A 12,859-nucleotide genomic window follows, 5' to 3' on the forward strand; every position below is an offset into this window, starting at 1 on the left:
ATTCTCCCTCCTTTTTATGACCCTGTTGTTGGGATTTTATATGAAGTAGAAATTTGCTTTTGAGAAAAGCAGCTGAATCTTGAGTAGAAACCTGTTGTCCAAATGAAGTTGGGGGTTTTGTTTTGTCTGCTGTGGGACTTGAACTCAGAACTTGGGTGTTATCCCTGAGCTCTTTTGCTCAAGGCTAGTACTCTATCACTTTGAACCACAGCTCCCCTTCTGGTTTTCTGGTGGTTAATTGGAGATGGGAGTCTCATGGACTTTTTCTGCCTGGACTAGCTTTGAACCATGATCTTCAGATCTCAACCTCCTGAGTAGCTAGGACTATGAGTGTGAGCCACTAGTTGGATTGAGTCTGAAATATTGGCTTTCTCAAGGCTAGCACTCTACTACTTGAGCCACAATGCCACTTCCAGATTTTTCTGTGAATGTGGGTACCCAGGAATCAAACCCAAAACTTCGTGCATGCTAAGCACTCTACCACTAGACAATACTCCCGGTCCCTGTGAAGTTGGGTTTTAAGTGAAGACATTGCCTTTTTAGTTTTCCAACCTTTATAGGATTTTAGGTCCAATACAGTAAACTGTCCCAGATTCCTAAACTGTATCTTAAAAAAAATGTGGCCTGGCTATTTCCTTTTTCTTGGTAGTTCACTCTATTATACACAATTGTAATTGTTGGTTCTTCTTCCCAATGGAACCTCTAGTACGGTTAGAAAATGACTATTGGGACCAGAATGTTGGCCTTTTTCCAAAGTAGCCAGTCTCCAGCATCCATCACAGGTGAATGGCTGAAGCACCTTTTCAAAATGTTTCTTCCATTATGAAGAAACTAGGATTATAAGAATAGCCAAGTCAGGTCAATAATAGGTATATAAGGCAAGCACCTGGTATAACTTGGTGCTTTTCCTTCCCTCTCTCCATTCTTGTCCTGAAGTAACTTGTGAGGCTTTTCTCCAGGTGTCCTATACTGGGTGGGTTCAACAAGTCAGCTCTGCATAGAAGGCCATAAAACTTGGGGGCATGATCTGCTAATTTGAAAGGATTGTATGCCTGTGGAAGTGACAAAACTAAGTTTCTCAATGAGCATTTGTAGTAGCCTGGCACTTCACTGGTTTCCTTGTTAACACAGCCACTGAGGCTTTGCATGGTGGGGGATTCTGGGGGGAGGCAACAATCTTTGTACTTTCTTTTTTGTTAGTCTTTGTACTTTTTATATACTTTATGACATAAGCTGTGTTTGAGTGTGTGGCTGGGATGATGGACAAAAGGGATTAAGATTCAGGTACCCATGAACTTTCTGCTTTCATCTTTCAGTATCTTTCAGTTGTGAGCATCTTCTTTATCTTAGAAACATGGGATATACTTTGATAAAAGCCAATACCCAAGCCGGGTACCCGTGGCTCACACCTGTAATCCTAGCAACTCAGGAGGCTGAGATCTGAGGATCACTTTTCAAAGCCAGCCCAGACACAGCAGGAAAGTCTGTGAGACTCCTCTCCAATTAACCACCAGAAAACCAGAACTGGCACTGTATAGAGCACTAGCCTTGAGGCCCAGAGTTCAAGTCCCACGACCAACAAAAACAAAAAAAGGTGATGCCCACACAGGTGTTCAGAAGAAGCTTACTATATCTGACATTCGAATTTATTAAATTTCATTCCCTCAAGGTATATATTATAAAATTTGGATATGTTGATAGTTTTTCAATGTAATCATTAAAAAAAAATAGCACATGGGCTGGGAATATGGCCTAGTGGTAGAGTGCTTGTCTAACATACATGAAGCCCTGGGTTTGATTCCTCGGTGCCATATACACAGAAAAAGCCAGCAGTGGTGGTGTGGCTCAAATGGTAGAGCACCCAGCCTTGAGACTGCCCAAGGATGGTGAAACTAGCAATATTTAGCTTTTCTAAGGCACAGCTGATTTCAGTTTATAAAAGCTTATTAGTTGATCATTTGTATGTGTGTGAACGTGCCTATACCAGGACTTGAACTTGGGCCCTCACACTTTTTCTGCTCTATCGCTTGAGCCACACCACCACTACCAGCTCTTTGTGGTTAGTTGGAGATGAAATCTTGCAGATTTGTCTGACCAGGCTGGCTTCAAACACCTCCTGAGTATCTAGGATTATAGGCTGGAGCTACCCATTTTTTTACTTTCTAAAGGACTCGTCAATCCCTTTATAGATTGTGATAGCAGCCTGCCGGCTGACACACAATTGTAATCCTGTACTGATCACTTTTCCTCCTCATATTAGCTATTACCAATAATTTCTAAGCTGGCTGAAGGCAACAGGGCCAGACTGAAAGAGAGTAGACCTGCTCTAAGCATACATCTTGCTGCTTGTATTCACAGTGCCACTAAATATGCTTGACTTTTAACTTTGTAGTGACCTCAAATAGAGGGATGAGAACCATGAACTGTAAATTAAAAAATCATAATTTTTGGCCAAGAGTTTGACCTAGTGGTAGAGTGCTTGCCTAGCATGCGCAAAAAGTCAAGTTCAAGTCCTCGGCACCACATACATAGAAAAGCTGAAAGTGGTGCTGTACCTAAGTGGTAGAGCTCTAGCCTTGAGGAAAGTCCAAGGACAGTGTTCAGGTCCTGAGTTCAAGCCCTGGGACTGGCCAAAAAAAAAAAATAATAAGAATTTCTCAGTGCTACTATCTGCTTGATAAACGCCTCTTTTCCCCATCAAAAGTGAGTGGAAGCAGTCAAATCTTTCTAGTCTGATACTTTCTTTTTTGTTTTTTCTTTTTGCCAGTCCTGGAACTTGAACTCCAGGCCTGAGCACTGTCCTTGGGCATTCTCAAGGCTAGGACTCTACCACTTAAGCTGGGCACGGTAGCTCAGGCCTGTAATCCTAGCTACTCTGGAGGCTGAGATCTGCGGATCAGGGTTCAAAGCCAGCCCGGGCACAAAAGGACCTGAAACTCTTATCTCCAGTTAACCTCTAGAAAAAAGGAAGTGGGGCTTGGCTCAAGGATAGGGCAGTAGCCTTGAGCTGAAGAGCTAAGGGACAGCATCTGGGCGGAGTTCAAGCCCCATGACCCACAAAAATAAATAAATAAATAAATAATAACTCTACCACTTGAGCCATAACACCACTTCTGGCTTTTTCTGTGTATGTGGTACCGAGGAGTCGAACCAGTGCCTTTCTTCATGCTAGGCATGCACTCTACCACAAGGCCAAACTCCTGGCCCCTGATAACTTTATTTAACTGAAACTGCCATTAATAACTTGAGAACTTGATTCTTAGAGACTGATGGACTCTGGCAGAAGGGATTCTACCAGTTAATGCAGTAGACCTATTAGAAAATAAGAGAGTATCTTGATGTATGGTACAAATCCAATGTTTGCATTGTGTTCCTGTTAACTTTTTTTTTTGAGGGGGGGGCGGTTCACTCTTAGCTATACTCAGGGCCTAGACACTGTCCCTGGGCTTCTTTCACTCAAGGCTAGCACTCTACCACTTTGTGCTCTACTTCCAGTTTTTTATTGATTAATTGGAGGTGAGTCTCACAGATTTTTCTGCCCTGGCTGGCTTCAAATCATCATCCTCAGATCTCAGCCTATTAAGTAGCTAGGATTATAAGATGAGCCCTGTTAACTATTTGTATCAAATGAAATGTTTTGTCTGTTCAGGAAGAGAAAGGAGTATGTTCTTATATGTTTTTCATACATTTGCTGTTCCGGCTGGCTTTAAACCATGATCTTCAGATCTTATCCTCCTGAGTAGGTAGGATTATAGATGTAGGCCACAAGCACCTGACTATTTGCTTAACTTTGTTCTAAGATATACACCAACACTTGGGTAAGTGAGATTTTCATAACAGGCTGCCATTGGCTTTAGTTTTATAGTCAATGTCTCTTAAGTGGATAGACTGTTACAAGACACACATAAGTAACTGCACATATTTAATAACAGTAGGTCTAGAGGGTGCTATTTTTTTTCATCTGTATGCCATAAAACAAAGCACAGGTTTCTGAAAGACAAGGCAATTTTTGTGTTTCACAGCTCCCTCTACAATTCTCTCCTCCCTTTGTTCTCCTCCCATTTCCCCTAGTTCCATATTGAAAAACTGCTTGCAGTAGATGGATAATTAACAGTGCTTTAGAGCACCAGGTCCCACTGGCAGCCAATAAATCTGAAGTAAATGTTAATGTTGTTCAGGAGAGATGAGTAAGGTTAGATTCAGATAAGCCTCCCTGGTAGAGGACTTCAAATACATCCTTTTAATTAGAGAGCCTAGAACCATGATAACCACCGTCATCTTCTTGCAGTGGTGAGCTGCAGCCTCATTAGTGAATGAAAATGGGACTCCTTCTGGATTTAGGGCTTTCCATCTTTGGCAGAGAAATCTGTCAGTGAGTCATTACAGTGACCAGTAAGGTAAGTGTTTGTAAGTTTTCTTCATATGACTACAAAAATAGACTAATCTAGACATCCATCTAGAGATGGGCCATTTGCATTTTTTATGGGTGTCTAGCTTTGTTGGAATCTTCATGCAGGGATTGAATTGTTTAGGAAATTAATGTCATTGGCCAGAATTCTAATTGGTTTATGTATAGATATTATTGTTATTAGTTTGTATGCCCTCTCTAACTGTACAGAAAGCAACACCAAACTCAGAGAAGCATATCCTTCAATTGCACATACAATCTCTGAAGATTTAGAACTTTATTATCATGAACTATTTATTTTTTTGTGGGTCATGGGGCTTGAACTTCGGGCCTGGATAATACCCCTGAGCTCTTCAGTTCAAGGCTACTGCCCTGCCCCTGGGCCTGGTTGTTGTCCCTGAGCTCTTCAGCTCAAGGCTTTCACCCTACCCCTTCAGTTTCAGCCCCAGTCCCACTTCCTGTTTTTCTAATGGTTAATTGGAGATAAGAGTTTCAGGTTCTTTAGTGCCTGGGCTTGCTTTGAACTGTGATCCTCAGATCTCAGCCTCCTGAGTAGCTAGTATTACAGGCATGAGCCACTGCACCCTGCGTAGGTCAGAGCTTTTTAACAAATGATATGGAAGGGAACTTAACCACACAGAGCTCTGTTTTCATAGGTCACTCTCTTTTCTACCTGTAGAGAGAATGCCTGTCACTGCACTGCAAGCTATATTCTTTCAAAGCCAGAAAATAATGTAAAAGTCTTTGTCTTAGCTGGACATCCATGCTCGTGACTATAATAATAGCTACTCGGATACTGAGAATCTCAGTTCAAAGCCAACCTCATCCTTGAGAATCTTATCTCTAGCAAAAATCCTGAAGTGAATTCATGGCCCAAGTAATAAAGACCCATAAGTGAGCAAAAAAGTTCTTGTTCTGTTGGCCAAAGAGCTACTAGGCTGGGTCCTGGTAACTCTCATTTGTAGTCCTAGCTACTCAGAGGCTGAGATTTTAGGATTGAGGTTTGAAACCAACCCGGACAGAAAAAGCTATAAGTGAAGCTGTGCCTTAAGTGGTAGGTAGAGCACTAGCCTTAAGCAAAAAGAAAAAGCAAAAAAGCTCAGGAACAGTGTGCCCTAATTCCACACCCAGGACTAGACCAAAGAAAGAGAGAGAGAGAGAGAGAGAGAGAGAGAGAGAGAGAGAGAGAGAGAGAGAGAGAGAGAGAGAGAGAGAGAAAGGAGCCTCCAGATTTCTAAAATAGCTCTTATACAATGGACAAAGATCCCGGGCTTACCTTCATAGGGCAGGGACAGTGCTTTAAAGATAGTTAAGGGTTGAAACACTATTGTGCTGTGAATGGATTTAAACATCCTCTGCTGGAAGAATGCTTCCACTCCTAGAACCTTCCCTTTATCAGGTTATCAAAATGCAGAGGTAAGCCACTTCTGAAACTTCATCCTGAACCCCTTAAATTCCTTAACATAGCTGATTAAAGCTGAATAAGTCTGCTGAGTAGCTCTTTAACAGAAAGAGTAGGGAGAGTCATATCACCTTAGATACCAAATGGCAAGAATCCATTTGTGGTTAATTATGGTGGTCTCATTGCTGATTCCCCCCCCCCCCCCCCACATTATCTCTAGTTTACGATCCCTAAAAGCACAGATCACATCGAGATTCCAGCACTTAGGACCATATTATCTGGCCTAAAATAAGTGTCCAATAAATGTTTGAGTGAATAGTGATTCTACCTGAGACTATATTCTTGAAGGTTAAATGGTCACTTATTTTGTGTTTATCTTTCATGTGGTACTTAGGACATTGATTAATAAGCAGTGGGAACACAATAAATATTGATTGCTCTAGACCGAAATATTTGCCCTTAAGATTAAGGAAGGCACACTGTTGATATTCCTCTGTGTTCCCTAAAAGTAAGAGACTACCAGAGGTTCTTTGTACCACTTAATTTCAGGATTTGAGTTTCAGTTCTGCTACTTACTGACACTCTATAGCTTTAGATGAGTCAGTTTCCTCACCTTAGTGATGGAAGTAAGAATTAATTATCTCACAGTCTAGTAAGTGAAGATCAAATAAGAGTATCTGTTAAAGCACTGTGAACTGTAATACACTACATATAAGATGCAGTTATCACTGTTATTTCTAGGCATTGGTGATTAGAATGCACATTAATGTCTTTAACAGACAGCACTGGCTCATTATAGCTTTTGCGTGGTTTTTACTGGAATCAGTTAGAAGCTCAGCACTTTCAGTGATTTATTCTGTCTTTATTGCTATATGGAGATGAAAGGGAGCTGGGGTAGAATCATTTTTTTTAAGACATTGCATATGTATCAGAGTTGGCTATTTAGCTGATGGGAGTGCTATTCTTTGAAGAGCTTTGTTTTGTTCTGCTGTTCTGTTTTGTTTTCTTGTTTTCCTGTGCTATGAGTCTAAGGGACTTCAAGATGGATGGCTAAGGTGAGGAATTCCTCAGAGTAAATGCATGAGTTCTCCTAGGTTGCCAAATCTTTATCCTCCTGGAATCCTTTTCCTATCAGCAGTATTTCAGATAAAGAACAAATAGTTTCTTTGGGAACCATGAGACTCTTGCCTCCAAAAAAGCCAGAAGTGGAGCTGTGGTTCAAATGTTAGAATGCTAGAGCAAAAAAGCTCAGGGATAACACCCAGGCCCTGAGTTCAAGCCCCAGGACTGGCCAAAAAAAAGGAAAACATGATGGGTTTGCATGGATGATGCCTATGTTCTATCAATGATCATTCTCTAGAAATGTAGTCCTTCATTCCCTGTCCATCACTACTACATATTACTGCCTTCTTTCATGTATCACCTTTTCAAAACTTGCTGAGCATTTTAATACAAGTTCTAAGCATTTTAACTGTGTTTAAAAAGAGAGAGAGAAAAACAAGATTGGGAGCGTGGCCTAGTGATAGAGTGAGCCCTGGGTTCGATTCCTAGTTACCACGAACACAGAAAAAGCCGGAAGTGGTGCTGCGGCTCCTGTAGTAGAGTGCTATCCTTGAGAAAGCTCAAGCACAGTGCCCAGACCCTGCATTCAGCCCCAAGATTGTAGGGGCCAGGGGGTGGGGGAGGATATTGTGACTTAAACATAACCACTAAAGCAAGTTTTTGTCCACTTGTATAACTTTATATTTTGTTGGAGGATTATACTCACTTCCTAGAAGCCTGTTCTTTTGGTCTTTCTTTAAAGTTTTGCTGAGTACCTACTACATTGGTAGGTATTATACAAGGTGTGAAATGACAGAGATAAATGAAGCATAGAGAAGAGGATTCAGGTGCAGTAAGAATTTAAGTGGCGCAGAGTTGCCATTGCACTGCAATAGAGAAAGCCTGGAGAGAATCCTGATGTGAGACAACTCCTCAAGAGATAAGGAGTTTTCCAAGTGAAAGAGTTGGAGAAGACCTGCATGATTGTAGATTGTGGGACTGGTATGAGTGGTGTCAGAGGTGAGTGATAGTGTGGACCGTGAAAGGAGTCAGTGGACTGATAGAGCTTAAAGAGACAGGGTCCTGATTATAAGGCTGCAATATTAAGGAGCTTGAAATTTATCTTATAATGGATGGGGAAAAGTGCCATTGAAGGGTTTTTTAAGTAGGGAAGTAATATGATCAGGTTGGCAGGGCTGGGGGGGGTGGTTATTGAAACCATCTTGTTATATAGTACAAGCTAGCCTGAGTGTATTTTCTCTTGTATTTTGTTTTGTTGGCAGTACTGAGATTTGAGCTTGGGGTTTTATGCTTGCTAAATAAGAACTCTACCACTTAAGTCATGCTCCAACCCTTTTTGCTTTAGTTATTTTTCAGGTAGGATCTCACCTCTTCACTCTCTCCCCCATCCCATCCTACTTATGCTTCTTCCATGACTGGTGTGGCATTATGAACACCATTTTGTTGTCCAAGTGGGATCTTACCTGACACCCTCCCATCTTTACATCCTAATAGCTTTATGTTAGATAAAGTGTTCTGCCAACGATATTAGGGATAAATTAAAGGAAGAATGAAAAATAGTCTAGTGATTGTTCACTTCTTGGTGAAAGATCTAAGTCCCTACCTCCTTACTTTTCATGTAATGTAGGATATCTTGGTACAGTGCCAATGGGCAGATGAAAAGAAATGTGACAGCCTTCACAGTTAATTTTAATGACAGCTGTTGAAGCATAGCGGAATCTGTAGGGAAAATGATGTATGCATTTTACTAGTTGGTATGCACCCTGTTACAGAAATACATTGGAGAAAACTAAGGAAGATTTTATAGGTAACATTCACCCATGTTCCTCTAGGACTTGGAAACCTGTCTCAACAGGCCACTGTATCTCCAGTTTTCTGCTTCCTGGTGAGCATCCTCTTGAGATTCCACTAAGGAAACAGAGAAAGGGAAGTAATGAACTGAAGATTTGGTGAGCATTTGACACGTATGCTCAGGTGTCTAGGGAACATGACAGAGCAAGAAAAAAGAAGATTGGCCAGACTGAGTAGGGTTTCAGGTAAATAGTAAATAGCATATCATTAAACCCTAGGACCAGGAAAGGCTAGTCCTTTTTTAAAACATATATATGTGTATACACATAAATTTATACACTTCCCCACTTCTTACTGCTTGAAGTACTGCCCCCCCTTCAAGAAAGTAAGCATAGATATAACTTTTACATTATTTGTTTTCGGACTTTGATATTCAATACCTTAAAGGCTTGCTTATTAAACAAAACTGTTAAGCCCAAGTTCAAAGTTTCTAGGTTGATCTGGCATGTCCTCAGAATTTCCATTTCTAATAAATTACCAGGTGCTTCTACTACAGCTACACTGAGGACATTTTGAAAACAAAGTATCGTTTGCATAGGCAATGTAATTATAATCCTCTGAGGAATTAATAAAGTCTTAGGTAGCTCTTAATATAACCTTAGTGGGAATCAATGACCTAGAGTATCTGTAAGACCCAGCCCTACATACCTCTCTGGTTTTGATTCAGTCTTTACTTCCTAACCACTGTGTACACAACTTCTGTATTGCAAAGACACAAAGAGAGAAGTAATACAGTATTGTCTTGGTCCTTCTAATGAGAAAAAGATAACTGTCATACAAGGCAAAATGTAAGTGCCAAAGAACTAAACTGAACTAAACTAAATCTTAACAACTGGCACAGAAGAAACTAATCATCTTTTGCTGTATAAACAAGTTACCCCAAAATTCAATGTCTTAAAAAAAGACAATAATTATTATTTGTCACAATTCTGGGGGTTAACTGGCCTCCCCCGAGTAATTTTTTTGTTCTACATGTTAGCTAGGACTATAGTTATTTGGAGGCTTGACTGAGCTGGGTATGTCCAAGATAACTTGACTCACTCATCACAGTAAGTGGTGCTACCTCTTGGATTCACAGTTCAGCTGCAGCTGTTGATTGGAACCCCTCAACTCTCTTCCGTATGGCTTCTTACAGCAGGGCCCTGAGATGGAACACTCGAATCATATAAAAATGGAATCTGGGGGCTGGGACCATAGCCTAGTGGTAGAGTACTTGCCTAGCATGCACAAGCCCTGGGTTTGATTCCTTTGTCCCACATACACAGAAAAGGCTGGAAGTGGTTCTATGACTCAAGTGGTAGAGCGCTCATCCAAGAACAGTGCTCAGGCCCTGACTTCAAGCCCTGGGAATGGCAAGGGGGGAAAAGTGTAATCTACATTTCTCTTAAGGCTTGGGAGTTGCAACAGAACCACATCATCCACTGCATTCTTTTGGTCAAAACAAGTCACAAGATGGACCCAGTTGAAGAGAAGGAGAATGGACTACCTATGATTAAGGAATGGAACAGACTTTGCAAAAATCTTGAACGCACCACAGCTGAATAGAGCAAACCTCGAGAAAGAGTAGAGTTTTGACAGGCATAGCTGTCTGGAGGAAGGGTATCTAAAGAAAGAAATAACAAGTTTTTTACTTAACTAGGGGGAAGGCACCTGAACGAGGCCTAGGAACATGGATGACACTGTGTGATAGGGCTTCCCACAGTATGGAAGACATTTTGGTGATTTTATTGGCATGGTACAGAATGTGAGCATGACTTAAACTAGTGGGATTCTATAGTTGTTTTATGAGTTTCTTGAACTCAGGACCTGGGCACTGTCTCTGAGACTTTTGCTCAAGTTTAACACTACCACTTGAGCCACGGCTACACTACTAGCCTTTTGCAAGTAATTTATTGGAGATAAGAATCTCATAGACTCTCCTGCCTAGGCAAATTTCAAACTGAGATCCTCAGATCTCAGCCTCCTGAGTAGCTAGGATTATACCTGGCTTTTTTTGTTTAAGTAGCTAATTTAAGATAGGAATCTCATAGGCTTTCCTTCCCTGACTGGCTTTGAACTACAATCCTCAAATCTCAGTCTCCTCAGTAGCTAGGATTATAGGACTGAGCCACCAGCATTCAGCACCTAACTAATTCTTTTGTGTTGTGTTGTTTTATTGGTCAGTCCTGGGGCTTGAACTCTGGGCCTGAGTGCTGTCCCTGAGCTCTTCAGCTCAAGGCTACTGTTCTACCCCTGGAGCCACGATGCCACTTCCTATTTTCTAGAGATTAATTGGAGATAAGAATCTCACTGTCTTTTGTGCCCAGGCTGGCTTTGAACCTCAATCCTCACATCTTGGTTTCCTAAGTAGCTAGGATTACAGGTGTGAGCCACCACAGCTCAAACTAATTCTTCATACCTTTTCCTATAAGCTCAGTTATAGATTTGGCTTCCTTTGAACTGTGAGAATGAATGAAAAAAATTCCTTGGGATTTTAATTGTTGCTGAGTAAGCTTTTTTCTAAGTGCTTGTTTTATTATCTTCTTTTTTAGGTAGAGTCTTGCTTTGTAACCCAATCTGGCTTCAAATTCAGGATACTCCTGCCTCAGCCTCCCAAGTACTGGGATTACCCATGGCTACCATGCCTTGAGTAGGCATTTTGAAGGATGACAGAACTCTAGCAGTGCTGCAATAGTTTCTAGCAACTAAAATAGGTTAGGGACATGCAGCTTATACCAGACTTATCTAAACCCCAGACCTTTTCCTGCTGCATCCACGGGTTAGTTACTTAGTCTTGCCCTTGTCTTTTCCCCACAGTAACCCTCCATTGAGTGAAGAGATGTTGCCTCCTGGGGAGTGGATGTGTCACCGGTGCACTGTTCGCCGAAAGGTAATAATGCTGCTTTCTGAAGGCTTTGCTCAGGATGCTATATCTTGAGTAGTGATACTCTAGAGCTAAGATGGCCTGGCCCTGAGGCATTTTTATCCCTTCTTGTCTTTTCCAGCCCTGGAATCACCCTACTCTCCCAATGGTGACTGTTTGGAATCCAGTAGGGCCTAAAAATCCAAACATGGGCTACTGAAGAGGGCAGAAGAGGTGTGTTCATTTATCGAGCCATGTCTAGTCACTAGTGACAGGAGTAGTCTGATCTTACTGACCTTGTAGTAAATGGCCTGACTGTGGCAGCGTTATGGCTCGAAAGAATGATTTTTTTTTTTCTTACCCAGAAGCCAATAAGTCACTGGTCTCCAGAGGTTTGACCAGTTGTATTAGTGGATAGAATTTTTAATCCATTTGTACCTCAGCTGGCTAATCTCTTTAGCTCCTTTTCCCTTAGCTTTGATAAATTCAGCACTGGCTGAATTATAAACATGGTTCATTATTTCCGGCTCTGAGCATTTTTGTGGTGAGCCAGAACTAAATTCTCTTATCAAAAAGGAAGTAAGTGTGTTTCTACCCGGGTTATGTTTTATGTTTCCCAAGTTCTAAATTATAGGCTAAGGAATCAAATTTGTTCATGAATTATGAAACTATACATTGCTGTATGCGCGCATGAGCATACACACACACACACGCGCGCGCGCGCGCGCGCGCACACACACACTACACTGGGCAACTTTATTTTGACATCATTGCTGTTTTCCTGGCCCTTGAACATGATGTCACAATGAATGATGACTTCCTTGATTGCAGAAACAGGATGAGGAGATGACTCAGAGATTGTGGTTTAGGGTGTATAACAGTTTGAGGCCTTTAAAAAGAAGGTAAACAATTTGGCAGACATTATTTTTCCGACATAGGTCCAAGGTTTCCCGTTAAAAAGCAAACCAGAGCCAAGCCAACCACCAAACCACAGCTGTAGTTCCATTTCCTCTAAAGTCCATAAACTGGGCTAATCCATAGCCTGTGCTCTAAGATCCTTTCCTGTGCATCCCAAGTTTGGTTAAAATAGAAATAGACCTGCTATACAAGAGGCCTTTCAGAAACTTGTCATAAAAAGAAGCTGGGCCTAAAAGGGTTAGGAGCAGCGGAGGAGAAGGATGGTGGAGAAAATGAATTAACATTATATTAGTATTAGATCTCCATTTTAGAAAAGAAGAAACCAAGATGAAATGAAGAATAACTCTCAAAGACTCCAAGGAATCGAAGCAAATTC

At 41.3% G+C, this 12,859-nt stretch overlaps 1 protein-coding gene across 1 annotated transcript in view; it reads left to right on the forward strand.

The window, feature by feature from the left end:
- Positions 1-12,859, forward strand: part of Phf12 (PHD finger protein 12) — a 51,958-nt gene that overhangs the window by 15,904 nt on the left and 23,195 nt on the right. Inside the window, exon 3 of the mRNA XM_090350564.1 lies at positions 11,520-11,592. Within this exon, the coding sequence (XP_090206690.1) occupies positions 11,520-11,592 (73 nt within the window). The remainder of the gene's footprint in view (positions 1-11,519; positions 11,593-12,859) is intronic.

Source organism: Megascapheus bottae, chromosome 17 (genome assembly GCF_031878675.1).
Source record: "Megascapheus bottae isolate mThoBot1 chromosome 17, mThoBot2.hap1, whole genome shotgun sequence".
Taxonomy (NCBI): domain Eukaryota; kingdom Metazoa; phylum Chordata; class Mammalia; order Rodentia; family Geomyidae; genus Megascapheus; species Megascapheus bottae.